This window comes from Numida meleagris, chromosome 5 (assembly GCF_002078875.1).
Source record: "Numida meleagris isolate 19003 breed g44 Domestic line chromosome 5, NumMel1.0, whole genome shotgun sequence".
NCBI lineage: Eukaryota > Metazoa > Chordata > Aves > Galliformes > Numididae > Numida > Numida meleagris.
Genome location: NC_034413.1, coordinates 61,331,968 through 61,359,914, shown reverse-complemented (window position 1 = coordinate 61,359,914; position 27,947 = coordinate 61,331,968). Strand labels below are relative to the sequence as shown.

General features: G+C 40.6%; 1 protein-coding gene across 3 annotated transcripts in view; it reads left to right on the top strand.

The window, feature by feature from the left end:
• The window catches only part of ADCY5 (adenylate cyclase 5), a 206,368-nt gene that overhangs the window by 132,307 nt on the left and 46,114 nt on the right, over positions 1-27,947 (top strand). For all 3 annotated transcript variants that reach the window (XM_021397477.1, XM_021397476.1, XM_021397478.1), the window contains exons 4-8: positions 12,008-12,119; positions 12,290-12,417; positions 15,916-16,074; positions 17,061-17,202; positions 26,591-26,731. In XM_021397477.1, the coding sequence (XP_021253152.1) occupies positions 12,008-12,119; positions 12,290-12,417; positions 15,916-16,074; positions 17,061-17,202; positions 26,591-26,731 (682 nt within the window). The remainder of the gene's footprint in view (positions 1-12,007; positions 12,120-12,289; positions 12,418-15,915; positions 16,075-17,060; positions 17,203-26,590; positions 26,732-27,947) is intronic.

Here is a 27,947-nt window from a genome sequence, read left to right as displayed (position 1 = left end):
TGAAAAACTTTTTCCGTATATCCAATCTCAGTCTCCCCTCCTTTAGTTTGAAACCATTTCCCCTTATCCTATCACAGTAGACCCTGCTAAAGAGTCTGTCCCCTTCTTTCATGTAGCCTCCCCTTTAGAAACTGAAAGACTGGCTTCTCCGCGTCCCCTACAGAGGAAGGCCAACATGCTTGTCCTGTGCCTCCTCACAGTTTCGGTGACAACTATATTGGCTTGCAGGCAGGCACTGGTTTTGCACAGATGCAGGAAGAACTGACTCAGGAACTTTCCTCTTATTTTTATGGTCTGGGATGTACCACCATAAATATTTTTTAAACAGTTCCTAAGGCGGCTTCCTGTACTATAGAAAAGGTCTGGTCACAGTCTATTGATTTTATTGATATTAGTTCAGTGGTAAACTAATAACTGTTTACAGGAAATTCATTTGGAGATGGTATTTTGCGAATATTGCAAGTTGGAAGCAAATGGCTTAGTGAAATATCTTAATGCACTAACAGAGAAATGAAATTTTCCGATGGAAAATGCAAGAGAAAAGCCATTTCTTTATATGCATATCTATTATCTCAGTGATGGCAATTATAGTAATTCTCTTGAAATCAAGTTAAAATTACATGCCTGCTTCATTATGAGAAGAAACCACTGATTGCAAAAAATCAGCGGAGATTTGACTGAAAGTTATAAAGAAAGACTTCCACATGCAGTGGGCAGCACTTTTTTTTTTTTTTTTTTAGTATTTCCTAATTTTATCCATTACTTTATACTGGTTTGTTTGAGAACTTCATATTGAAGCCAGAGATACAGTGGTCCACTGTATTTTATAAGAAAGACATTTGAGGCAGAAGACAGCTAAGCGACCACGTGGTCAAATGAGGAGTAGTGAAGGTGAGACTCATGGGGTCTTGACAGCTTGTACCTTGACCAGCATAATGAAACAGAAGTGCTGTAAATGCTTTATGATATTACATATCATTACATTTATAACCTAAATGCCATAAAGTAGATTTAACACTACTTAGTATGGATGAAATAACACATTTATGCAAAGTATCTTGAATATCAGGTCAATTAGGGAGTGAAGAGGTACGTGGAATTTAATATTCCTTGTTTGAGGATGATCTTTGCATAGAAACATGCAAGTTAGTGAGCTCACCTACACTGCCTGCCTCCTCAGAGGGAGTGTTTTTACTGCTGATATTGATTGTACAGAATTTCATTATATTTACATTGTTTCTTCATGGTAGCTGGAGTTTTCTGTGTCACCAGAAGGAAATGCAGGGCTATGGCAGCTAAGAGTCATCAATCAGTTGCAGTGTGTTAGCGGATTACGTCTTATAAAGGAAACAAAAGCCTTACATTTAAATTGTAGGCCCCATAAAGTTGGGAGAAATTTGCTCGTGACTTGAGCGTATCTATTCATTAATTGTTCTTATCAAGTAAGCAGTATTAATATAGTGTACAATAACCAGATAACAGGTTCAATTTCCTGCAGGTTTTTTTCCTTTTCATTTAATACTGAAATTACAGCCAATCCCACTTCTCACTGAGCATGTGTGCTTTGTTATTAAATTTATTATCAGGTGTGTTTATTAATTATGATAATTGAGCTCAATAAATGAGTTGTACCATTTTCTTTGGTCAACCATTTTACCTTTCAGAGTACACAACAAAGAAATTACGTCTTAACTTTAAACTCCTTTAACGTTGTGTCGATATTTCTTAGCAAAGTGGCCATTAGGAAGCACTCATGGTAAAGTTTCTCTGTATACCTTGAGTTTCTCTTTACATTTTCACCATGCCGTTTTAAAAACACAACTGCTCTATTACATTTAAAAATATGAACGTGAGGAGACAGTGAGTCTCCTCGTCTGTTGACTGTTCCAGACTGACTGGTAGGACTCGTGTTGCTTTGCTTCAGCAATCAGTGTTCCCAACAAATGGCCACTTCAGTGTTATCGATCTAGTAAGCTCCCAAACACTCATGGTATCTGCCGGTACAGAGAGCCGCATCACTTGTCTGTGTTCACTTTATACTTGAAACGTTTTGAGTATTTTTGTACCTAGCCTGCTTCCTTTGAAAAGAGGTAGACAGCTACAGGAAAAGCGTATTTGCTTGTTAATGTTGTAAGTTATGGCATTTACAAGGGCTGCTCTGAAACTAATGCCTTCTGTTTTATGATGTTGGCCCACAACATCAGAGACAAGTGTTGGCAATATGGCAGTAGAGGTTTGTCAACATTTTACGGGCTGGTTTGGACTGGTTCTGTGACTAGTGGGGCAGAGGGACCCACGGACCCACACCCCAGGAAAGGGAAAAGGGAAAAAAGGGTAGGGAGATGGGCCTAAGAAAAAAACAGCGGCAACGATCTGAGGAGAAACAAACTAATTTACTAAATAAGATATCGGAATGCAAAATAACACACTATAACACAATATAATTACAATTTAAGCTAATAAATCCAATACAATGAGAGAGAGTGTCCAAAATTATAGTAGGCCTTACTCTAGTACTGACAGTGAGACAGCTGGGGAGCGAGATGCTGTTGGGATGAGAGATGGGATGAGAAGAAGGAGGGACGGGTCTCGTGATGTGTGAGTTTTTATCTTTTCCTCTGACCGGAAAACGGTAACAGGGTCACAAAGTTCCCTGGGGAATGTAGTAGTTATTCTCTTCTGAGAACCAGGTACATACACTACATGATGTTATGATGGGGAATACCAATAACCAAAAATCATAAAACCATGACAAGGTTGACTCTTCCCACCAGTATTCTGTTCCTTGTTGCTGCTGTGTGACAGATGGCAGCAGAGGGGCAGGCTGACAAAATGGCGTCTGACATGGAGCTGTCCATGAAGCAAAAGTGTGGAACAGAATTCCTCCGTGTGGAAAAAATTGCTTTGACATTCATCAGTGCTTGCTGAACATTTATGGAGACCAAACAGTGATTGTGAGCACAGTGAAGCGGTGGATGGTGAAACACTGTGAAACAGTGGGTCACCTCCGCTGCTGAAGATTTTTATGAGCACAGTATGCAGGCTCTTGTTCATCACTTGCAAAAATGCACAGCTAATGGTGGTGACTGTGCTGAAGAATAGTGTTTTGGAGCTGAGAATTTGCTCTATCACATAGTGTTATTCTACTCTTCGTATCTCTTGTAGTTTCCATGGAAGTAAATAGGAGGCATTACTTTCAGAGCAACTCAGGTAGATGCTAATGCAGTGTTTTCATTATGTCATCACTATTCAGAGGAAAAAGTGAAGAGGCACCAACTTGCAGAACTTACAGGACAAATAAATCACCAAAGGACAGGATTCAGGGGAAGCTACTGGAGGGAATGAAGAAGTAAGGTTAGGTCAAAATGACCTCTGCTTGCAGAATTACTGCAGCTTTTTGGATAGGGAATGAAGTGTTATTACTTGACTAAATATCCATGATACCAGGGAAAAACGGACTAAAAGCTATTTAAACCAGTATGAAGAGCTTATTCTTTCAACAGTAAAGACAAGTAACTGAGCAATCTATAACAGAAAGCATCCCAAACTATGATTCCATACAACTCATCAATCTCTATCCCCTATGCATGACCCAGTATTTCAAGATACGCATGTGAAACTGTTAACTTTCCATGCCAAAATGTGTTACTCCATTGCCTTCTCTGACAACTGACTGACTGGTTGCTGGCACACTGCCTGCAGTGTGCTTTATTTAAGTTCTGAGTTGTTTCTTTTTCCTATTGCACTGCTTCTGTGTCATTGGTCACTCTTGCAAGCAGTCCCCTCCAAGGAGGGCAGGCAGGAATAGCACCAGACTCCTACAGCTGCGGTGGTAATGGATAGTCCCTTCTTGTAGAGCTCTCTTGGTTTTGACTTTCTTCTTGGATTTTTTGGCAGGATTTTGACATCAAACATTGCTCTAAAGCCAGAAAACAGATTGCAAGAACACTCAGAGCAAAAAATATGCTTGAAGATTGAAAAAAAAAACAGAAAATAGCATGACTTCTCATTTTTGTTTTATATGCAGTTCCAAACTTCAGGCTGTCTTGTGGGACAAACGAATCTGATATGTATTTTGGTGTGGACTGGGTCCAGCTCCAGTACGGACAGAGCTCCCAGCTGCTTTGCACTAGTCAGGCAGGCCTGGGTGAGTCTGGGCTCACCGTGAGCCTAAGAGAAGTTGTGGTCAGAGTCAGCCAGATCTGAACTGGAGCTAATGTGCTTTCAGCATGGTTATTTGTTCAGCTATTCAGTAGATAAGGCTCCTTTGCACCGTGTGTATCCTTAGGCTTTGCTTTCCTAAACTTCCTCGGAGTTGGAATGGATTTGGTATCCTTCTCACGTAGTGTTTTTTTCTCGTCCTCACTGATCGGAAGTATAATCTTCATTCCCATAAACTCCTTCTCAGATACACGTAAAAGGGCTGAGGCTTCTCCTTCTTAATAACTCAAAATCTCATTTGGGCAGCTAGGTTTTTTTTTTTTTTTTATGTTCAGCAGACAGCAGCATATAATTTGGCCTGTGATAATTAAGTAATAAAATTCCTTCTATTCATCTCAAAGATATCTGTAATGTGCTCCACCTATAGTTTGGCTCGGTAGCCACTGTGTGTCTTTTTTAGTTTTGCCGTCCCCAAATAGTTTTTCTTCCCAAAAGGCTATTTATTACTTTTGTTCCCAGTGAAGAATCAATCTGGTTAAATATAGCCTGCTGAAATAGGAAAATCTATTTAACTTGAGATTTTTAGAGAGAGACAGACAATAACAAGTTATTTTGTATTTAAAGTTAAAAATGAGTACTGAAACTGCTTAGCTGTAAGTAACTTCTGGTAACTGGGATTGCTACTAGTACTTGTAGACTGCAAACCTGTGAAGGTCACGGAAAAACTTTTCCCTGTGTGACTGGCGCTGTCTTCCTCTTCTGCTTGATGAACTTAATTTCTTCGTATTTCCTCTACTGTCAGTGAAGGGCAGATTGCAGGCACTGAGATGAGGAGCACTGACCACAGTGGAAAGTGCAGTGCCAGTTTTCTCAGCATTTCTTGGGAGAGCTAGGAGAGGTAGATGCTCTCAGATGGGAGCTCCCAGGAGCACACTGCTAAACTGACACGGCTAAATCCACAAACACTGATAGTTTGTGCTGGTTATACCCACCTCCCATCTGTGTTCCCCAGCCAGCTCTGATCTCCACTCTCTCATCTGTGAACAAACATGGGAAAATCAAGTAAACATAGGGTTCTGGATTTGATATCTTTGCAAATGAGCTTTGCTGTCGTCGTTCAGGAGCTCTGCGGATGGCAGTCTGCACGTTGCCACCAGTGTCTCCAGAGCCATCTGGTTTCCTGCTTTTATGTCAGTTCTTAGACTGCCACCAGCTTCAGTTGGTAAGGTACTGCAGAGTGAACTTGAATAAGGAATGTGGTTTTGGTTTACATTTGTGGCTACTTTGGAAGAGGTACAGAGGCTTTCTGCGTTTACTCTTAAGAAAATGGTGAAAAGGTCCACAGTTTTCTGGGCTTTTGTTTTTGTAGGGTGTTCATTTTTGTGTGCGCGTATTTCATCCTGTCTTTATTCTTTCTTTCTCTCAAGTTTTGCTTTGCTTGCCACATTATCACAGCATTCATGTACATATGTGCCTTCTCACCCTCTTCAGCAAGTAGAGCCAGCATGGCTGGTCCCAAAACAGAGCAGTCCAGCTGATCAATGCGTCACGGAAGTGCTACAGTTCAATTAGAATAGGCAATGCCAATAGGAAATGGATCTTCTTATGGATCTTCTGTGAAATGACCATAAAAGTTCAGGAAAGAGAGAGATTATCTTTTTACTGTTGTTTTGTGATGGGTTTTTTTTTTTTCCCATGACTGAAGAAAAAGGAAAGAAATATTTTAACCTCTGTTCTGTCTGACTTCCTGCTCTTCTGGAGAACTTATTTTGTATTGCTTAGAGTAAGACCTTAGCCTATCTTGTAGACATCCCTAGAGAGTTAAGAATGACGTGTTGTTGAGACCTGAGTTGATCTGGAAACAGCAAGCAGCCTTTGCCAGGCCAGTCACTGGGCTGTCCCTCAGTGCAGTGAGCTTGTAAGCCACTTCCGCCTCCTTAGGTGAGTCTTGCTGCTCTTGCTCAGGTCTGGGCTGCCTGGCTGCAGTCACTTCATATTGTATACTTAAGCCTCTGCTCCATTTGGTTTGTTCTTTTGTTATTGCTGCTGTTAAACACTGGAGAGTGAGTGTATCATGGTGTTTTCTCGCTTTCCAGAAGCTGAAATCTTTTGTGTGTATAGGATGAGTAGAAGAGAGCACAAAGAGAATCTCCATGCCATGCCATCCCCAAGGGATATCAGTAGAAAAGAGAAGTTATGCCATGTCTACCCTGGGAACTTCTAGATGAATTTAGCACGACAGTTATTATGAAGCATAAGCTGGAAAACAGTTTTTGGGCTTACTCTGCTTGCAGAGAACTGACTTAAATAAATGTCCAAATATGAAAATTGATTCATTTATCAAACTGCTCAAGAAATGCTGCCCTGCAGAGGTACTCAAAAAACACCTGGGCACAGTCCTGGGCAATTGGCTGTAGGTGGCCCTGCTTGAGTAGGGGTTGGACCAAAGGATCTCCAGAGGTCTTGTCCAACCTCAGTCATTCTGTGATTCCTTGGAAACTTCATTTGCTATTACAGGGCTCAACCCAACCTTTCAACTGAGAGTTTTGTCATCTTCACCTCAATCCATCCCTCTTTCTCCTTCATTTTTTGCAGTGTCACTTAAGAACTGGCAACACCAGTAGTAGCGGGTGATGTTGTAAAACAACAGCAGCACGCTTGAGACATTATCCTTGCCAGTTAGCCTAGTGAATTCACCAACATGCATATGCTGTGTCTACAGCAAATGGCTTTCTCTTGTTATACCTTTAATCATGAATGCAAATTAGTGAGCTTGTATTTAGTGACTGATTATCATTTTATTTTGGTGCATTAACTTTTCCTTCTCTTTTTAGGTACCCTTCATTACAGTGAAATACCATGGCTTTGATTCACATATAGTCAGATGCGCTTCGCTGTTTTTATAAGCCATTAAAGCTTACCAAGTCTGGGGTTTTGTTGTTTCCCATGCAGTGCCTGTGGTGTTCAGTTTCCAGTAACACATGGTGTTTATATTCATGACTGGCATTACCGTTGTGATGGTGATAGGGTTTGTGTTTCTTGCCTTGCTTGATTTATGTTGTGGCTGGCGTACACAGCACGCACATGTCTCAAAATAGAACACAACTGTTTTTTTGTTTTTACATTAGAAACACTGATGATTTAATTTAGCATTTTGAACAATCCTGCATTTGCAGGGAAACCTGGATGTGTTGCATCCCTCCTTTGATAACTCTATTAGCTTCAGACATTTAAGGCTGCACTTCAGAATCACTCTGCGTAGGTGTCTGTGGGTTTTAAAAATCCCATGTGGTTTTCCTGCTTCCCACTTTTTGCTTAGCTCTTCCTACTCCTTAGGTTCTTTGCATTCTGCCAAGATCTCTCTCCTTTCCCACAGTTTTGCTAAGAACTCTCTCCTTTGCCATCCGGAAGATGCTGCAATGCTTCTGCCTTGGGGTATGTTAGCTGTGCAATCTCAGCAAGGATTGCCTGAATTATAGGAGCTAGTTTTAAATGGTCGACAGTGGTTGTGCCTGAGATGCATCGGGATGGAGTGGGCACAGAGAGCCCCAGAAACTGGGCTGATCTTCTCTGCAGGCCTCTGTGGGCCCTGCGTCATGGAGCAGCCCCACCGGCCAGACAGGTTCCCGCTGAAGGCCTTGCTGGGCCCTGCCTGGCCGGACAGGCAGCGGGCTCTGAGCAGCAGGGATGGCAACAGGATCTGGAAGCTTCTCATGCTCCTCCTCATGTCTCTTCTCCACCAGTGTCACGAGCCACATAGGGCAACAGCCACAGAGCTCAGCTTGCCTTGTACAGCTATGAAGTCTTGAGTCAGTCCTTGCTGGAAATAGGAGCTGAAATAGGAGCTTAGGAAAGTATTCACCTCTACCCTACATCACAATTTGTGGTACTTTTCAACCTAAATTAAACAGAAATAATTCTTGAAAAACCTAGTAAAATCAATGTTAACTCCCCTTTTCTTGCCCTTCCTTCCCAGAACTATTTTTTGGTGTTTTTTTTTTTGAGGCCATACCCTGGTTACTGCTGGACAAAACCCAAATCAGATGGTAACTGAAGTCAGTGATGAAGTGGAAAATATATTGAGAGCTCTGAAGCCATTACAACATTTTAATTACTTGTGAAACTGGTTTTTCCACACAGTAATAACCTTCCAGAAGGGACTGGGACCCTGTGCTGATAATAGTTGCTGAAGCCCAGACTGCAGATTGTGTGGTCAATCCCTTCCAGTCAACTTCATCTAATACTACTTCTAAACCACTCACTGATCTCACGTTATTTTATAGCTGTAGGAATTATGTCATTTGACCTTCTGCTGACCACTGTCATTTATCCCAAATTTTGGCACAAGGAAGGCCTATTACTGGCATTATGCTCCCACTAGCAAGGAAATGCCTTGCCCTCTGAAGACTGACAAATGGTCGGTTTAAGTTGTGCCCTTCATTACAATCGTCCATCATCAGCAGCAATCTTCTCATTACTAAGGGTAGTCTGAAATGAAAGTCTGAAGTGAACTGTGGACAAAGACCCAGGGGTAGGGGAGAAGCTCTGTGCTGAAGGCTCCTGATCTCAGTACGATGAGCTGGCAGGAGTGGGAGAGGTTCCTGCAGCCTCACGGTGCATGTTGGGTGTGGAAGGAGATCTAACAGGCTCCTTTTTAAAGAAAAGTTCTGGCTAAGCGCAGGGTGAAGTTCACATGCCATTATCTGATAGGTATCATACGATAAATATTTTTTCCTAGTTGCTTCTGGGCTGTTGCATATTTTGGAAGGACAAAGGTGAATTTAGGGGTTACTGGGGCTAGTAACAAAAGGAACGGAAGTGGCATGGCACAACACCTCGTATACTGATCCCCATTCCTCTTTTATGGGCCATTGGCAGGACTTGGGGTGATAAGCTCATTTTTTGTCTCTGCTTGCTGGAGCTGGTGGAACAGTGCTAGCAGGAGCGTTCTGAGGGAACAGATGAGGCAGGAGGAGTAAAATGTGATTTAGTGGTTCTCAGAGCTTATTGTTGACAACACAGGACAGAGGCTTCAGGATGGAGTCCTGTTTGAAAGGGCTGTTTTCTCTAGCAGTTGTGTGCTGCTCTTTCTCCAGTCTGCTGCCACAGGTGTGTCTTTTCTCTGTCTGTCTTCAGGTCACAGATTACTGCCCTCTCCTTTCTGTGCCTTGAGGAGATTTTCTGTCCCCTGCAGCCTTTGTGCTGTGAAACGAACAATGAAGAGCCCAGGTAGCATTTTCTGATGGCTCAGTTGCTTAGACAGGTGCTTGCAGAGGTCTTACATCTGTTTCTAATCAGCAATGCTCAGCTGCTGCTGCTGCTGTGTTATGTGGTTAGCAGACATGGAAGAGGGCACCATGCTCAGTGCGGATGGATGCCTTCTTGTTAACCACAAAGTGCAAAAACTGAGTCATGTGAAGGGATTACTTAATATGTAACCAATTCTAAGCAGGTTTTCATATAAACAGCAAAAGTCACATGCCAGATGAAGCTCTTTCCTTTATTGCCTAACGTCACGTCCATGTTAAAGACTCTGAAGAGACTGGAAGCATCTAAAAAAAGACTGAATTATTCCTTTACTTTAGGTAAACCAAACTTATTTTTCCTTGACTTCCCTCCCCAAAATGATCAAGCTGACTCTGTTGAAGTTATTTTATGCGCTTCTCTTCCCTCTAACAAAACACTCACCCAGAGAAGCATCTGATGGAATAAATGTTGGCTTTCTAACAGAGGCATCAGATGACATTAACTTCCAAATACTGCTACTAGCTCATGTGCAGAATGCATCTTTGAGGCCCACCGTGCAACCTTTCCAGATTTTGTTATCACAATAAATCCATCTGTAGTTGCTGATAATTGCAGTTTTCAAGAACTTGGCCAGAGTGCTGCATGTGGGGCTGTAGCTGTCCCTGGAAGTGCAAGACTAGGATTAACCTGAAGGAGTTAGCTCCTGTATTCAAACAAAAACCAATTTGTCAGTCACCTGCAGAAGGTTACAAGTTTGAGAAAATGTTGTAATCAGGTAGTTTAAACTTAAAAGGCCATGAATCTGTGCGTAGGTTGGCTCCATAGGTCTCTGCTGATTGCTTCATTTACCTGGTTGACGATACTGCTGCAGTTTAACTTCTGGGAATATCTGATTCATTTATCTGGCATGATAGTAGTAGTGAAAAGAGGGGGCAACCTTCAGTCATTTATCCATGTTTATTAGGACTCTACAGTGGCAATAATTTTCTGAAAGGGGCCTGAGGAGGTGGCTCAGGGCATCCCTGTGTAGTTTTCAGATATACCCATTGTCACGTTGTGCTGTCTGCTTTATAGTTCTCCTGTTTTAACACACACATCTGTAATAACACGCACACAAGCAGAGTGTGAACATGTACTCAAGTGAAGAATTTGCTACTTGCCCCATGCTGGAATAGGAACAAATTCGCAACCCTCTGAATGAAGGGGTTTGCATTAATTTTATGCATTTCATATGTTGTGTCTTTCATGCATGACACGTAGTCCACTCTTGAAAAGTTAGCAGTCATTTATACAGAAGCATTATGTAGATTTTCAGCTTGCAACAAGATACATTTTGTTACTGCCCCTGAAGCTGGATAAATTTCCTATTTCTACATTGCACATGAAAACATACTTAAGTTGCTTAGAGAGCAATATAGACATCTTGAAAATTTCAGTAAGTTTCAAGTGTATTTCTTTGGGAAGTTTGCTTCTATTTGTAAATATGTGAAACATTGGTATATTTTGTGTATATTTTGTCAAGTGTTTTTAAAAAGGGTAAAGTATATTTTGATTCAGATATCCCTGCGTTCCTCTTTTGTATTTTTCTTGTACAATTTAACCTCAGTCTGACTAGCAAATAAATATTTAATGCAATATGGATGGTGATTTATTGGAGTTGAAATGTAGAAAAAGAATATGAAAAGCATGCCAGAATTAAAAGTGTTTGGGGATTTTTGCAAAAAATGCTTGTGAAAATGTTTTGTTTTGCTTTGTTTTTGTATTTGCTTCTTGTCTGAAGACATTGCAGGGAATTATCACTGAAAGCATAGCTTCTGCAATTGCTGAAAACACGTTAGAATTCTATTTTACAAAGGAGAAGCAATTTTAAAGTGCTTGTTATTTACATTTTTAATTTCTCTTCATTCAAATACAGTTTGCAGCTTCAAAGAAGAAATCCGCTAGTTGTTAGAAGTTCTAATACCATAAGATAAGCAAGTGTGACTAACGAGTTTTATGTTTATATCAATGTGCATGCACATATAAAAACTATCTGAGATCTATATAGACAGAATCTGGTGCTTGTTTTGCTGAACAATTTCAAATGCAGCATAATGGCTATGTTTGATTGCAAATCAGAGTTTTCAGTGCTGTAATTGCTTCTGAGACAGAATCATTTCTGTATTACAGGGACTTTGTTGTGGCTGCACTTTGGTGGGAGGGAAGCGGGCAGAGGTGTGTGGTTTTCCTACGACAGAGTTGAGAATTAGGCAATGTTATTGAGCTGAGGGATGCAGGAATGTGAAGAAAATGGTAAGTGGGGTTGCCTGACCTGGCCGTTGTATACGAGAGCCTGACTGTTAATAATGATTGGTAGCTTTATCACAGCACCTCTGGTTCCCAACATACTGTACGTTTTCTGTCACAGAGCAGAGATGGGAGAAAGAAAGACTGTGGGGTTTTCATCCCTTTCTAAACTCTGTAGGGGTTGCTCCTATAGGGCTGGGACACCCCTATTTTACATGTCTACCCACCCTTGGACTTCTACCCCAGAGCTTACGCAAATATCAACAACAAATTTTATGACACTTTCATTTTTTTTTTTCTCTTTTTTCCCAAGCATCCTCTTTGCAGACATAGAGGGTTTCACAAGTCTGGCCTCCCAGTGCACTGCTCAGGAGCTGGTCATGACGCTGAACGAGCTCTTTGCCAGATTTGATAAGCTAGCAGCTGTAAGTTTTCTTTTATAATTCTGATATATTTTTTTTCCTGTTGCAAGAATGACATACTGTGCTGGTTCACTGGATTTCTGTAAATATTCTCTGCCCTAAAAGGCAAGCTATTACAAGCATGAATATAAGCTGAATACTTCCCTCTCCTTTATTGTTATTATTTTTTTTAGGAGAACCACTGTTTACGTATCAAGATCCTGGGTGATTGCTATTACTGTGTGTCTGGGTTGCCAGAAGCAAGAGCTGACCATGCACACTGCTGTGTTGAAATGGGAATGGATATGATAGAGGCCATCTCGTAAGTACCGTATTCTCCATGGAGAATTTCAGAACAAATAGCAAGGAGATTCACTTCCAGTTAGATCTTGCATGCATTGCAGCAAGGTAGCCACGCCAGGGGATTTATGCCAGTGGAGACCAGCTGGAATAAGAAAACAAAATGCAATGAAGGTTTCACAGCAGAAAAACAGATGCTTGAGTCTGTTACAGCCATGTGGAGATCAGAGCTCCATCTCCTGATGACAAAGGCAAAGGTTACCATAGCTGGTGGAAGTCTCATTCCCAGAGGAGGATTCCAGTGAATTACAGAAATGTGAAATCAGAGGATTAATAATAACTTTATTGAATTTCAATCACTCTGTACTTATCTGTCTTTAAACCAGCTTTTTACTCATGGTACAATTCCTCTGCTCAGGTCCGTCTTCGCTAGTTAAGCTAATCCTTCACCACGTGTTCCTATACCAAGTAGGTCAGATTCAGCACTTTCTGACTTTAGACAAATTATTGAGGAAACCCACAAGGCTGGTCTGACACAGAGACATATCCACGGCGCTTTTTACTTTATTTCTGCTTACATCTCCATTTTTGGATTTTTCTTTTAAATTTTTGTTCTGTGTTTGCCCAGACCATCACTGTCTTTGGGGAGTAACAAACATGAGACCCTTATCTAGTAATATTACTTGGAAGATCACAATGTTGAATAGCGTTTCCTTCAGATGTAAGCTCTCACATGCCAGTACTTTCAGAATTTGGGGAAATGAGATCTGTTTGGTCATCATGAGTGCATGCAAGTTTAGGCACAAAGTTCAGTCAGCTTTGACTGGTAACTGAGCTGACCTCAATATCTACACCATCCTTACTGCCCAGAGAATCTGCCTCTTTTTCCTTTCTCTTCTATTTTTTTCTTTGTGAAAGCATCTTCTGAAATATCCACAGTACTAGGAGAGAGGTCTCTATGCAGTTCTTTTCTCATTTTCCTCAGTAAGTAGATTGAGATTGCACTTAATCTTGTAAAGAGTAGAGATACCTAGTCTGAGCTTGATGCAGTACATCCTTATAATGTGGACTTCTGCAAGGATGCAAATAGACACCCACAGTTCTCAGCATCATTTTCTCAACACAAATACACGGTTTGAAGAGCAGTGTTTTCAACTAGGAGAGCCTATTCAAAAAGCAATAGGCAGCAGCATTCCCTTGTTTTGCATACAATGTACATTGTCAAGATCTGTTAGCTCTTATCTGGTCTAAACTCTTATTGCTTTGCACTAGCCTCCTTTTGGGCTTTGTATGCAAGATGCAAAATAAAGTTGCAAGTAACTAGTTTTCAGTAGTCCTTGAAAGGATGCTATTTATTCCACATGAAGTACAGTCAAGTGGCAGGTGACAAAGTGTCTTGTCAAACACAAGATTCTTACTGAACCAACCCTATGAAGGAAATTCTGTGTACGTTAACCAGAAAAGTCTCACTTTCTGCAGTAGCTGACTTGATGAAATCCATAGACCTTGACACATAACCCCCACAAGGCTGAGTAACACCTCAGATGTCTAGACTTCATTGATTAACTACAACCCACCTCTCCTTGAAATAAACCGAGCTGAAGTGCACTTGATGCTTATTTAAAAATAGTTCTTCAGCAGCCTTTGAAACTGGTTTCCCACTTGCTGTGGAATGAATGCATTTAACAGTGCTATCTTTTAATAAGTCTGGAAGGTGATGCTGTTTTCCTTCCCCCTCCTCCACCTACCCTAAGGATCGTGATGAGAGGTTTCACAATTCGGCTAACAGATATCTATTGAACATTCAACTGCGGGGTTCACCAACACTGGGACCTGCTTGTAGGCTTATTTCATCTGTACAGAACAAGACCAGATCAGAAATTCATTGTATTTCTGGTATAAATCTAAAAAATAAAAAGGTAACAAAAGCAATTCCTTTTGTTTATAAAAGGTAACCAAGCTTATTTGGTTGCTGCCAAGTCTGATGAAAGTCACCTTCTCATCCATGACCATACTGCGAGAAGTACCCTTGTCTTGTGTCAACAACGTGGCTTGGCACAGGGTGCAGTGGGCTTTGTGGCTGCCATGCAGTGTGTTCCTCCTCCCTCCCCAGCACTGCATGCACATTATAGCTGCTGTTGTCCTTGCAAAGCTTATGGCTGCAGCTGCATTTTCACGGTTTTCCAGTTCTGAATGCTTTCCAGAGTGATGTGGTTCAAGCTCTTTCAGTGGTACCTTACCTTTATGGAGCTTCCCTTCCCTTCTAGGGAATCTTTGCAACTTGTTTATTAACTTGTTTATTATTTTCATTAAAATAACGTATATTTGTTCAGCAAGTAGATAATGAAATATCATAAGATAGATGTAAGGAGAAAGGTATTGTTAGTGTAGGGTAGGAGCTGTTTCAAAGAGAAATGTCTTGAACAGCTTTCTAAGGGGCACATTTCACTGTGAGTAGTGAATTAGAATCCAGAATTGGTCTATCTTTAATCATTCATTTTCATCAATAGGTAAAGCTTAAATATTAGATCTGTGCTGATCTTAGGAAATTGGGAGGACTTACATGTCCAAGATGGTGTAAGGAGTAGATGAACCTGAAGACCAAAGAGACTGAAGTCTAGCAGATACAAAGTATGACTTCATGCTGCAAGGTACTAACAGCTCAAAGGAAAGGACTGTCCTGGGTGATGTAGGTGAATTTCTCCATGGAACACAGGCATTCTGGAAATGGTATGACCAGCAATAATGAGAAGCAGAATTGTTCTGATGGCTTCATCAAGACTCTCCCCTACCCACATTCCTGAATATATGTTTCATGTGAACAACTCTTGAAGTTAACTTTTGCCCTAAAAGGGCAAAACCCACAAAGTATTCCAGCAGTCATTTTGGGAGTAAACAGAGCATCCAAGACCTCATTAAAATCAGAGCTTGAGTATTTGTAGCAGCCTGTTTGGAGTAACTGCAATAGATGTGGTTCTCTGGTTTTGCTGCTCTGACTACAGCTGTAAGACCCATTCAAGCTTTCCAATGGCAATAGGGTATTTCACACACATATCATATTTCATCTGTGGAACAGTTGATGCATGGTGCCATACAGACAAATTAAGATCTCTGAAATCATTTCCTTTTTCTCTTTGAAACATGCTGTTAGTCTTAATGAGACTGAGTGCTGGCAGGTTATGTCCAGCTTTGGTATGGAAATCAGAGACCAGTGCTTTACTCCTTTCACTGTTCCCAAAGATTTTTTTCATGAGTTTTCAACTTGGCTACGAGTTCAGAGGACATGTTGTAACTCCAAGGGGTCCTCTAATCTTATTAGTACTCTGCTTGGCCAGCCAGGCCATCCAAGTACAGTACAGTCTATCTGGTTTTGTTTTGTTGTGCTGTTATTGTGGATGAGCAGCACTGTGTGTATGCATGAATAATTTATAGGTCAGTATGGATGTCTGTATTCTGTGTGCAAGTCTGTGCCACTGACTACAGTTCTTAGTGATGTCTCTTTTCCCAAATCTTTTTTCAGATTAGTCCGGGAGGTGACAGGAGTAAATGTCAACATGAGGGTTGGAATCCACAGCGGGAGAGTTCACTGTGGGGTCTTGGGCCTTAGGAAGTGGCAGTTCGATGTGTGGTCGAATGACGTTACATTAGCCAACCACATGGAAGCGGGGGGCAAAGCTGGGTAAGTTGCTTCATCAACGCTGTCATGGTCACCTGGGTGTTGTTTTTATGCCTGACACTTCGCAGTGAGATGTGGAAATGGGGAAAAGAGGTTTTGATAGTCTGTATACCTGCTGTAAAATTAGCTGTGGTTATAGTTTTTTAAACATAAACGGATGTTAGCAAGGTTATTCAGTTGTGAACCTACATGTCTTCGGTTACAGAAAGTCTACAAATTTCTAAGATGGGCATGTTCTTGTGCGGTAAGAATTTAATTCCTTCTCTGTGAAACAAAGCTGATAGCTACAGTGGAAAAGAACAGGTCTGTGTGAGCACTAGCAGAGTTGGTCATGGTTCCAAAGAGACATGGCTGTATGTCAGCAACACCTGCTGGAGGGCATCCCAGTTATTGGTGGATGTTGTGAGAAGAGTTGTTTAAGAAACATTCCTTTGGGAGAGCAGAATCAGTTCTTGTTTCACCATTGAATGAACCAGCTGAAGTCTGACTTGCTGCCACCCTGTCCCTGGGAGATATTTGCTCTAAACAACTTTCCATGTCTTCTCTGTGCTGGAAGAACATGCGAGACTATGGTACTTGATGGGCAACCTCTACAGGGCACTCTTGTACCGGTGACTAAAGGGATGCAATAAAAAAAGATATGTACTACAATATGTATTACATATGCCTGTTAAATAGACTTTTAAGGGTCTGTATGTGCCAAAATATATATATCTGTTAGAGTGAACAAGGCTTTGTATCTAAGGATGTGCTTATGAACAGATATGTAACATGCTTCTCACTTTAGAGGTTGTCTCCTTCCCTGCTTCGTCTAAAACAGACAGAACTTCTGGTACGCATCTGTAAGTGTAGGGGCATGGTTAAATAAGTTGGTTTTTATTGCTTGTTTGTTGCAGGACATGGAGTTTGTTGCTGACAGGAGCTGACGTTACAGACAGATGATAATTTTGCAAACCTACAAAACTGTTTTATCTTTTGTCTCCTGTAAGGCGCATCCACATAACAAAAGCAACCCTGAACTATCTCAATGGAGACTACGAGGTGGAGCTGGGCTTTGGAGGGGAACGCAATGCTTATCTGAAAGAGCACAGTATCGAGACCTTCTTGATTGTACGATGCAGCCAGAAACGGGTAAGGTCAAGAAAACTAATGCAAGTTTCAGATACTTTTACAAACTAGGTGGTCTCCAACACATCCAAGCAGAGCGAACACTAGCTACTTTAGATGAGTGAGGGCTCTGTGTCCAAGGCAATTAACCATCTGACCTTTAGTGGGAAAAATTCTGATTTACTCTTCTCTTCCTGAACTTCTGCATGTGTAGAATGGAGTATAGCCAGCTTCTGCAAAGGTTTCTGCACCAAGTACTTTCTAGTTCTATCAGAATATGTCCTGGGTGATTTTCAAAATCATTTTTAAGGATGCTTTTCATATAGATTTCCTCTTTTTTTTTTTCTATTAAGTTTGATACTTGTGCAAGTTCTTAAAGCAACAGGTAAAAACAAAGATGTTTTTGTCCACTGGTCACTGTATTGCCACAGACATAAAGTTTAGAGCAATTCTTATCATGATTTTTCAGCCTTTGCTTCTGAAGATGGGAAAATCTGCCCTCCTGTAATGATGAATGACACTGTGACACTGAGATGAGATCAGAGCTATTGCTATGACACGGATCAAGCTGCACAAAATAGTGCTATTAAGGGCACTGTTGATTTGAACTTGCATCTAGTCACACTCAAATGGACTTCAGCCAACATATCGCTTTTTATGACATAACCTGTAACTGAAATTAGGTTGATATTATCACTAGTTTGTATTTTTTAAACAATGGTAGACTTTGGTACTAGAAAAAAAAACATTTTGATCACCTTACTGAACCCACCCAGTAATATTTCTTTAAGCAATTTCTGCACTGTAGATGCTGCTTTCCTATTCATAGTACAGACAGGCATATAAAGGTTGGCCTCAACAGAAAATCATTTCAAATGTTTCTGAATCAAAGATCAATTAAATCTACCCAGAGCCATAAATACGGCTACCAAGAGATTAAATAAATATTTGTGACAAGTTCCAGCAGCATGGTTGCTATGAATAGCTGTAGCACCTATACAGAACTACTTTGTTACCATTGCCTCATTTCCTGAGAGAATGAAAGCCTCAAATCTCCTTAATGAATATTGTATAAAAAGTCTTCAAGAAAAACCCTTATCATGTCCTAAAGGAAGAAGCTGATGTTTTGGTTTCTATCTGCTCCTGTGGTAAATCTCATTAACAATTGTCAATCTTCGAAAGAAGATTAGAGCTTGCAGTGCAAGTGTATTGTTTCCTGAGCATCACTGCCTGTCAGTGGGCCAGCTGGTATTCATACCTAAACCACTTCTTCAATTCTGGGTACGTTCAAGAATGTAAATGATAATACCCTTTATCAAGCCCCATCTCCAGGTGTGGAGAAGCTATATTGACTTGTTAAATCATGCAATCCCCTCCCTGTCTGCATCTTCTTGTGGAGAACAGAAGGTTTCTGGAGAGAAAAGGAAGACTTAAGGAAACCTCAGGATTCTGCTCCTTGCCACTGAAGACAAAACACTCAGCAGACACCCATAGCATTTAGAACTTGACTTAGTTTTGGAACAGAGAGCTGTTAGCTTGTGACTAGGAGACTGGACAGAGAGATATCAGGATTACGTTCCAGAATTAGATTTTTGGAGAACGACATCTTTGTGTCTTGATTTTCCGTATGTAAAATAAAATATTCCCCCCTCCCCATTCTTTCACCACTTTATCTGTATTTGTTACAGCTTTGTTACATAGTAGCTGAAGTCTCCATGCACTACTATAATGCTGCTCATACATGCTGCACCCCAGAGTAGTTGAGAATAGGGACGTGCTCATGACCTGTGTAATTTTTGTGCTAAATTGAAACATAAAGAAATTGCTACCCAAGGTCATAGATCTTAATTCTTAGAGTTTGAGGGGCTCCTGGTTTGCTCATACTGCTGCAACTTTCTTTCTCCATAGCCATTTTCTATCCTTTGGTGAGTAGTTTCAAGTTCTCTCCTTCCTTGAAAACTCATTTTCATCTAATAGGAAGATCGGAAGTGAGAGAAGCTTTCTCCGTTAGCCAGCTTGGTCTGCCTTGAATATTTTGCTAGATGCTAGGAGAAGTTGTAGCGCTTCACTTTTTCCTTGATTTTGATGACTTCCTGTGATGTGTTTAGCCAGGTTTTCATTTGTGTCCGTTCCAGTAACGACCATAAAGTGTTCACTTAACTTAGCCATGGGTTCCTGTGAGTCGTGTCTGGGTTCCTACCATCCTCAAACACAAGCTGTGGGATTTTCATGAGAGCTCTCTGTGCATGCCATTGTGATCCTAGCTAGCAGCATCTCTTCTGCTGGAGAGAGCATAGATCATGACTGCTTGAATTTCCACCCTCTTGGGCCCAGGCAAGGACAAGGGAAACATTTCCCATACCCTGCGTTTGTTCTATTTGCATGGCTTTCAATCTGTTCTGCTGGTTATACCACTAGATGAAGACAAATACTTGTTTAAAATCTTGTCTCTTCCAGGGAGTGACATATGTCAGGTTCTAGTAAGAATGTTTTTTGATGGATGCTAGAATATTGTCCCTTGTATTCTGATTTCTGCAAGGTGATGAAGATATTGTAACATCTGCTTTGATTAGGCTGCCTGTTGCCTTCCCTTCACAACAACTCTACTTGTATACTTCTTGCAGAGTGAAAGGTGTTGTCCAAGTGTAGTAAATGAGTCTGCTCCCAACTTCAAAACAACATTATTAGTTCAAGTAGTGCAAGTTCATGCTTGAAGGCTTCATATTAAAACCCTGCTGTTACTTCAGGTGTGATCAGGTACATCTGCACCGTACCTCGCAATTCTGATGTCTTTTCAGAAAGCACAAACTACTTAGTTGCAATTGGCTTTGTGAGACTTCTTTCAGCTTAAACTCTGTGTCTTTCTGAAACACCGGCCTTTTGAAGGTGATATTTCTCATGATTGGTCTCTGGATTTGGTAGAGCATAATTTTTAAACAGCTCTCACATCTGCACATTCTGATAAGATCAGTCATTGGGGAAATACTGTTACTGAGTTTAGGTGGATATTAATATCTTAAGGCAGCAATGCATGGGGCAGTTTTGTTGGTTTTTTTACATATGGGTCATCAAATTTAACTTCCTAATTCTGTCTCTTGTGTGTTGTGAGAAAACTCCATTGAAAAGCTGAATGAATGCACACAATTATTAATATATATGTAAAGAAATGAATTAAAGAGTGCAAAAAGAAAGGGGAGAAGAAGAAATGCAGTTGAATTAAAGGTTTGTTCTAGAGGATCTAACAGTGAGAATGCTTTACTTTGTGTCAAGAGTAGATGCATAGGTGTTGCGGTTAACTGCCTGAGCTGTACCCCAGCTCACACAGGCACCCTGAAATTGCCTGAATACTTTGTCCATCAGTCCCATGGTCATCCAAACCCAACAATCTCAGGAGTTCCAGTGAATGCATGAAATGTCAGCATTTACTGTCAGACCTTTTCTGCTTATTGTTACCATGGGGAGTCATAACTTCAAACTTCCTGTCTTTTTTTGTTTTCTTTACTTTTTCGGCCATTAAATTAATTCATTATGTTAATGCCATTTCTTTGGCACAGAGTAAACGGGAGGAACATTTATACAGTATTTTTTGTTCCAGGAATCAGAATTCCTTCTTTGAAATTAGCATTTTTTTCCTCTTAAGAATACTGTTAACTGGAATACATTTAGTTGAGTTTTGGAGAAAAAAAAATATGGCTAGATTTTGATTACTTCAGCTTCTCACTAGAGCTGGAAATGTAGTCCTTGGTTTCCTTCTGATACGCAGAAGAGTTGCTTTCTATTGAAAGAATGAACTGCAAAATTTAGAAATCCTGTCTGCTTAGGTTTCTCTTTCCTCATCGATAAAGATCTGCTTTCACCTTCTGTTTGCATTGTCCCCTGCTACTGATGCTCTTATGGATAAGCACTTCCCTGTGAAAAAGGCAGTGTGCCAGATGGCTTCTCAGGTAGCCCAAAGCAGGAGTGAGTTGAGCAAATAAAAGTTTTTGGTTGCTTTTTCTAATTTTTTTTTGGCCCCTGAGGAACACCACTCATCACTGGACTCCACTTGGAGACCAATTTCTTAATGCATGTAAGAAAGGCACAGTTTCTTAAAGACTGTAAGAAATGCAAAGATATATACAAGCCATAATATAGACAGGAAAATGTAACTGGAAATAATTTCTTGGGCCATCAAATCTACCTCAGTGCCATTTGGGGCAATGTGCATACATCACACAATTCTTGCAGACAACAGCTGTGTCCGCTCTGTCCCTCTCAGTCTTTTTAATCCTTAGACAAACTATTCTAATCTCCTCTTGCAATGAAGAAGAGAGAATCCCAGGCTCTCACAACACACTCAGTTTTCCCAATCAGCAAAGAAAACCATTACCTCTTGCACAGCCGCATTACCTCAGAGTCTCATAGTTGTCCTGTGATGGATGGATGCGATTTCTGATAATGAAGTAAGTGACATTTTTGACTGTAATCTCTAAAGGCATGATCCTGGGTTTTGTAGACTGGAATACCTCATATCCCATTTCTGCTATGTCAGCCCTCAAATGTCCAGTGCTAATATTCCTTTTCCCTTATCTGTCAAATACTGCCACCACTTCTTTCTTAAAAAAGTCCATCACTGCTGCACTTGGTGCCAGATTTGGTCAGGAAAATATTTTTTAAATCTGCCCCAAGACTAATCACTGAGCAATGCTCCCAGTGACTTTGATCCAGCCTAATTTGTCTTCCCTCAAAGCCATCTCTTGCTCTTTCACTATAAGCCAGCTCTTTTCCGAGCTTCTAGTTTCCCCACAGCCTTAGCCTCAGTCCCCAGCACAGCACTCTCTCAAATGCTCTGTGGAAAAAAAACAAGGCCAGTGACAGTTAATGTATCTTTTCTGTTTGGAAAAGCTTGGATGCTCTCATGGCTGTCAATCCAAGCCAGCATTTACTGGTCTACAGTTCAGTGTCATGATCCCTGACTAAATAGTTATTAAAAGTATCTCTTACCAGAACTGAAATTGAATTTGGCAGTTTTGCAGAGATCTGGGTTGGAAGTCGTCCTTCTGCATTCAGCACATTACATTTTAAGTTTTGCTTCCAATTTCTGTCATGTTTTCTGTTTATAACCCTACCCTTATGATCCTTGTTCCCTTTTGCCTCGACTGTGGCAGTGCTGATTATCTGAAAAGAAAAACAATTTGTTCCTTCAGTTCTGGAATGATGTAGATTTTTGAATATCTGTTTCCCTGGGGCGGTAGAGGGTGATTTACATAGGGTGAGTTCTACCCTAATTCGCGTTTTTTTTCTTATTTGTTTGAATATATATTTCTATTGAGCCTAGTATCTTTGCATGAAATAAATACAGGAAATCTCATTACCGTTCCTCTATTACTGGCCTTGCATCTTCATTCTTTATCTGTGTCAATCTGGAAAACCAGTGTTTCCAGATAAACAGAGAATTATCTGTTAAAGTTGCTAAGACTGTTATGCGGATCGTTACTGGTTCCCAAACTTAGCCCCAAGGCATTGAAATGAACTGCCTAGCATTACCCAGTACAACTTCTTCATCCTTCAGCAGAGTGATTTTGGCTTATTCGTGTTATACTTTTAAATTTACTGTGTAGACTGTAGCACTCCTAACACATGGCTCTATACCTTAGCTCTTGGTGTTTATATCTGTCTTTCTGCAGTAATGCCTTTTACTCAAAACCTCTGTCCTGGTCATTACTTCTATTCCATCGCATCCCTGCTATTCTTGGAGTATTCTATTTAATTATTGCAGTACCCAGTAGGGCAAGTTTGGTGGGCACGGTGGTGTTGGGCTGACAGTTGGACTGCATGATTTTAGTGGTCTTTTCCAACCTTAATCATTCTGTGATTCCAAGTCCTTATTTTGCCTGAGTTTCTGGTGTTTGGGTAGGAGCACGTGACTTATTAGTTATGGCCAACTTTTGCTTTCCTTTGAGGTCAGGTGCCACACTAGTTAATCTACAGAACCAGCACATCAGTTCTAGTTGCTGATAGAATTTTTACTCTCAGAAGGTTGCAGAACTATGTGTTTGGTGGAGTGGGAAATGGGTCTAAATTTAAGGCGAATAAGATTTTAACTGCACTTTAGGTTTACGGTTAGTTTTATAGCCCTCAAAATTGCCAGAAGACTGGGGAAATGCTTTGCTTTGAACACAAGTGGAAACAAAACGTGACAGTCAACAGATGAGCAGTACTGCTGACTAAACACCACATTGGGTGCACAAAAGCGGCCAACTGAAAAAATGTTTATTTATTTCTAAGGCCTTTCAGTCACAGTAAATATGGGCGTTTCTTGAAACAATAGCAGGTACACAACAGTTTCAGAAAGAATTGTTGATGATGGCCTTGAAACAGCTCAACAAAACTTTGGCTGTTACTCCTAGAAAAACAATTCCCATTCTTTTCCAAATAGTGTCCTGGATCTGCATCCAGCTGAAGAAACAAAATGGCCATTTAAATGCTGTGCATGTGACTCTTCTAAAACATCATCAATCTAACGTGATGATTCCTCAATTTAACAAATTTAATCACGACTCTGTGGGGTTCTACTCCTGTAGATTTATGAACGCAATGTTTAGACCATGTATTACTGCAAGAAATACCACTCTCGTGTCAGTAGGATTTCAAGACGATTTAAGGAATAATGCGTAACTGAATGAGAAATGCCTGATCCCTTCTCAGCAACACTGTTTTGTTGTACTGATAGCAATTACATAAGTTGGAAAATCTGATCATACACTAAAGAAGTAACAGACATGCTTAGTGCGATTGATAATTACAAGAAAATCCCAGCTATTTCTGCGGTTCTGCTATAGTATTACTGTAGCTTAGTGTGTGGGAACTGGTGGTGGGAACTCGATAAAACCTCTGGGAATACGATTTACAGGCTCTTCGTGAGTTCAGATTTGAAAAGTTCCCACAACATCTTCTGAAGTGTAGCCACTTTAAATCTGAAAAACACATTGCTGTCAGAAACCTTTGCACCTGCTCCTGTTTTTGGTGTAGTACCTGTAATGAGTAGGACTCAAAGGTGTCTTCTATTCCCTCCTTTTATTCTTCCTTCCTGCTTTGTTATGCCTCAGGGAGCACTGTGTGCAAGGTGCGTTCATGCTGCCATTAGGCAGGAGGAAACAGAGAAGGGATCCTCATAAATCTCCAAAAAAAAGCTGTGATCCTACTTCTTCATTTTTAAACCTTGTTATTATCATCAGCCACTGAATACCCTATTTTTCAGAAAATAAATTTCTTCTACTTTTAACAATATCAAGTTTAAATAAATGTTTTTGAGTAAGTACTGATGTTAACAGCAAAGTCCTACTGTCGAAGATAACACAGTAGCATAGCATGTAACACTGGAAAACAGAAAATCCACAATTTATTTAAATATATGTTTTAATCTATTTGGAAATATCGCTGAAACGCAGCTCGCAATCCAACGTAAACCTTCTAAAAAGGATGGGGAAATACCCCCACAGAGTGCACATGGCCGTGGGTAATTTATGGTGCCTGACCTCTCTCAGAAGTATGAATTTACCCATTTGTCCCAACCTTACCTCAATCCAGATGTGCCAGTATACATGTACGAGGCCTTTATTCTCTTCAAATTAATCAAGTGATTGGCATGAAGTAAAAGTAATGCTGCAGAGTCACCCTGCCCTGGAAGCAGGTGGGAGGGTCACTCACTGGCCGATAGGGCTTAACACATCTGCTTGCATTTTTAGGCTTTTAGGCTTTTCTCAAATTTTAAGCAAATTGACTTAAGTCGTGGGGAAAAACTATTCTGTGTATCTTTTTATCATCTGTTGATGTAAAGTATTTGTAATGTAAACCAAATAGCTTTGCTTTATAGGTCCCCAGCCTAGGTTTAGTGCCTGGGTTTTTTTGATTGCTTCAGGTTGAAAACCCTTCACTAAGTTGTAATAAAATGGATTGACAGTGTCACTTTTCTTAGTGACAGCAATGTATATTTGGTTGTAGAAAATGGAACTACATTTTCTACCAGTTTTCTGGCATCATGTTATATAAAACAACAAACATAACTATGAAAAAGATCCATAGATTAAAAAAAACAACACAAACAATGCTGCAAATGATTGCAGGCACTATAAAGTGCAATGACTTCTAAAAAACAAAACCTCAAACCAACTCAAATCTGGACATTGGCGTTGCATCACACTCGCGTATTTTTAGAAGCATTTAAAGCTCTGCTCCCCTGGAGGCGATCCAGTGGCTCTGTCAGGATTGCTCATGTGAAGTTCCCTGATGCCAAGCTGTGGAGTTTCCAGCACCCTCTGTTGAGGCAGCAGTGGTTCCAGCATGGGGATGGAGGCAGCTGCAGCTCTGGGGACAGGAGATGTGGGAGCACACGTCCCAGTGGCGGAGCTGGTGTTTCCTTGGGGACAAGCCTGCAGGGCCACCTGCCCCAAACGCTTGGTGCCCTCATGGTGAGCTTGCAGTCTCATGGGAAATGTTGTCATCGGAGTTGTCTCTTCTTTCCAAGAAAAGAAACGATGATTTCCCATGCTTGTCAATCAGGCAGTTTTCCGCAGCACTGAGTTTAAACATTTTTTTTCAGTTTTCTCTGGGGAAAAAAAAAAAAAAAAAAGGAAATTTAAGGCGGCATAACATTTGACATTTAACTCTCTGGTTTCCCTAGAAGTAATACCAGGTATTTCGCAAACTCCTGACAGGTACAAGTTACAGTGAATAGCAAATCAAATAGCAGATCAAAATAAACAGATAAGGAAAGCAGATTCCGGGTAAAAACAGATGCAGACCAACATAGTCATTCAGGACAAACAAAAATTCTAAGTTTAAAACAACTAATTTTTTTTTTTTAATGTTGTCCAGTTGTCTGAATACTGTCTGCAACCCAAAATTAACAATTTCATCTAATTGTTTTGGTAAACACATGGAAGTGGCAATTCTCTTGAAATAGGTTTCCTCTCCCAAGTAATAAGCAGGCAGGTTTTAGCTGTCTGTTTTCCAAATTGTCAAGCCCTAAAGAATTTGTCTTTAAGTGAGGTAAGACAATTACTGCAGTTCCGTGCTCTTTCAGTTGGCATTTAGCTTCAGTGAAACCTTTCAGGCCTGCAGCATACAAGATTTGCAGTAAGCTTCCAGTACAACCAAGATTCAAAACCATCTCTGGTAGCAAACTCAAAGGCCTTGTCCAAACTTCAGGGAAGCTGCTGCCAATGACAAAATTTGCAGCTAGCATTAGGGCAGAGGAGACCATTTAATCATCCTGTTGCCCTTAGCAGCTACGTTCAGTTGATTGCAAGATTTACGTGCTTGCCATGTGTGGGAAGATGCTCTCTTCATACAAGCGTGGAAAATGCCATGCTTGTACCTACCTGAGAAGGGTGCTAGCTATTCACACGTTTCTCTCTCGTTTGCATTTCAGAAAGACGAGAAAGCCACGATAGCCAAGATGAACCGGCAGCGCACCAACTCCATCAGCCACAACCCGCCGCACTGGGGTGTTGACCGGCCCTTTTACAACCACCTCGGAGCTCACCAGGTCTCCAAGGAGATGAAGAGAATGGTAATGCCTTGCTTTATGGACATTCATGTCTTTTTTTCCTGATACGGTATTATATATCCCTCCGTGCTTTGTCTAAAGGTTTTTGCATCCCTGAGGGCATCTTCCAAATGGGGGTAGTAAATTGTTTTTTGACTACAGAAGTAATAATAACTGGTACATCCAGAGGTAGTGATTGTGAGGTGAGGCACAAGGGGGTTTGGAAGGAACAGGGAGCCTGAATGGCTGAGAAAAGGCTCTTTGGTCTGATTTGTCTGAAAACTCATCCAGGCTGTTGGAGAAGATGTGACCAGCTACAAAAATTACTCAGTAATGCAAGCATTCCAATGGCAAGTGGCACACATTTCTGTTAGCTTATAACAGAATTCAGCACCTTCAAGGGATTCTTACTTGCATTATACAGGAAGATGCTGCTCACCTCTGAGCTACCTGCCCATGTATGCTTGTGGGTCCCCAGGAATCACACCGCTCTATTTAACTTTCAAGAATACATTATAAAGTACATGAATTAATTGGTCTAAGATAGCAGGCATCTTCATTTCATAAATTATATCCTTTGTTACTTCTAAATTAAAATGAAGAATGGCCAGTTACTAACACAATTGGGCTGAGAGCAATTTTGTGGCTTATTTTACATAGAGATTTTATCTTTGTTTTCTGCAGTAAAGATTAAGAAAGGAGAGTTTCTACTGTAAAGACTATTATTAATAATAAAAATAGTTAGCACCAATTTAGTAATTTGCATGTGAATGCAAATTGCTCTGTGATCTTATTATTCTTTAGATGAAGTTTTAAACAAATGAATTCCTTTTAATATTCCGTAAGTGAATGTAATTTAGGACCAAATTAAAGTGTATTTACCTGGGTTACGCACGGGTATGTCTGTCAGATTGGTAATGTCAAAGCTGTTAAAGGACTGCAAGTCACGTTCTGTTAGTCATTTTACATGCACGATATTCAGCTGCAAATCCAGCTCGAAACTCACTCACTGAGTGCTGAGATTTTTTGTATTCCCTCTGTTGTTCATTTGAGCGTGACCAAAAGCCAGAGTCCTTCTGCAGTGGGTTTATCATGCTGTTTTGATCCTTTGTACATGGTTGAAAGTGGGTATTTGTTGTTGCCTGAAGTCAAAGTTTTGTTGCAGGTCGCCAAAGCCTCAGAAATTTTTAACACAAGGTTCACCTCCACAGCTTAAAGTTTTTGGCATAGCGACAGGCAA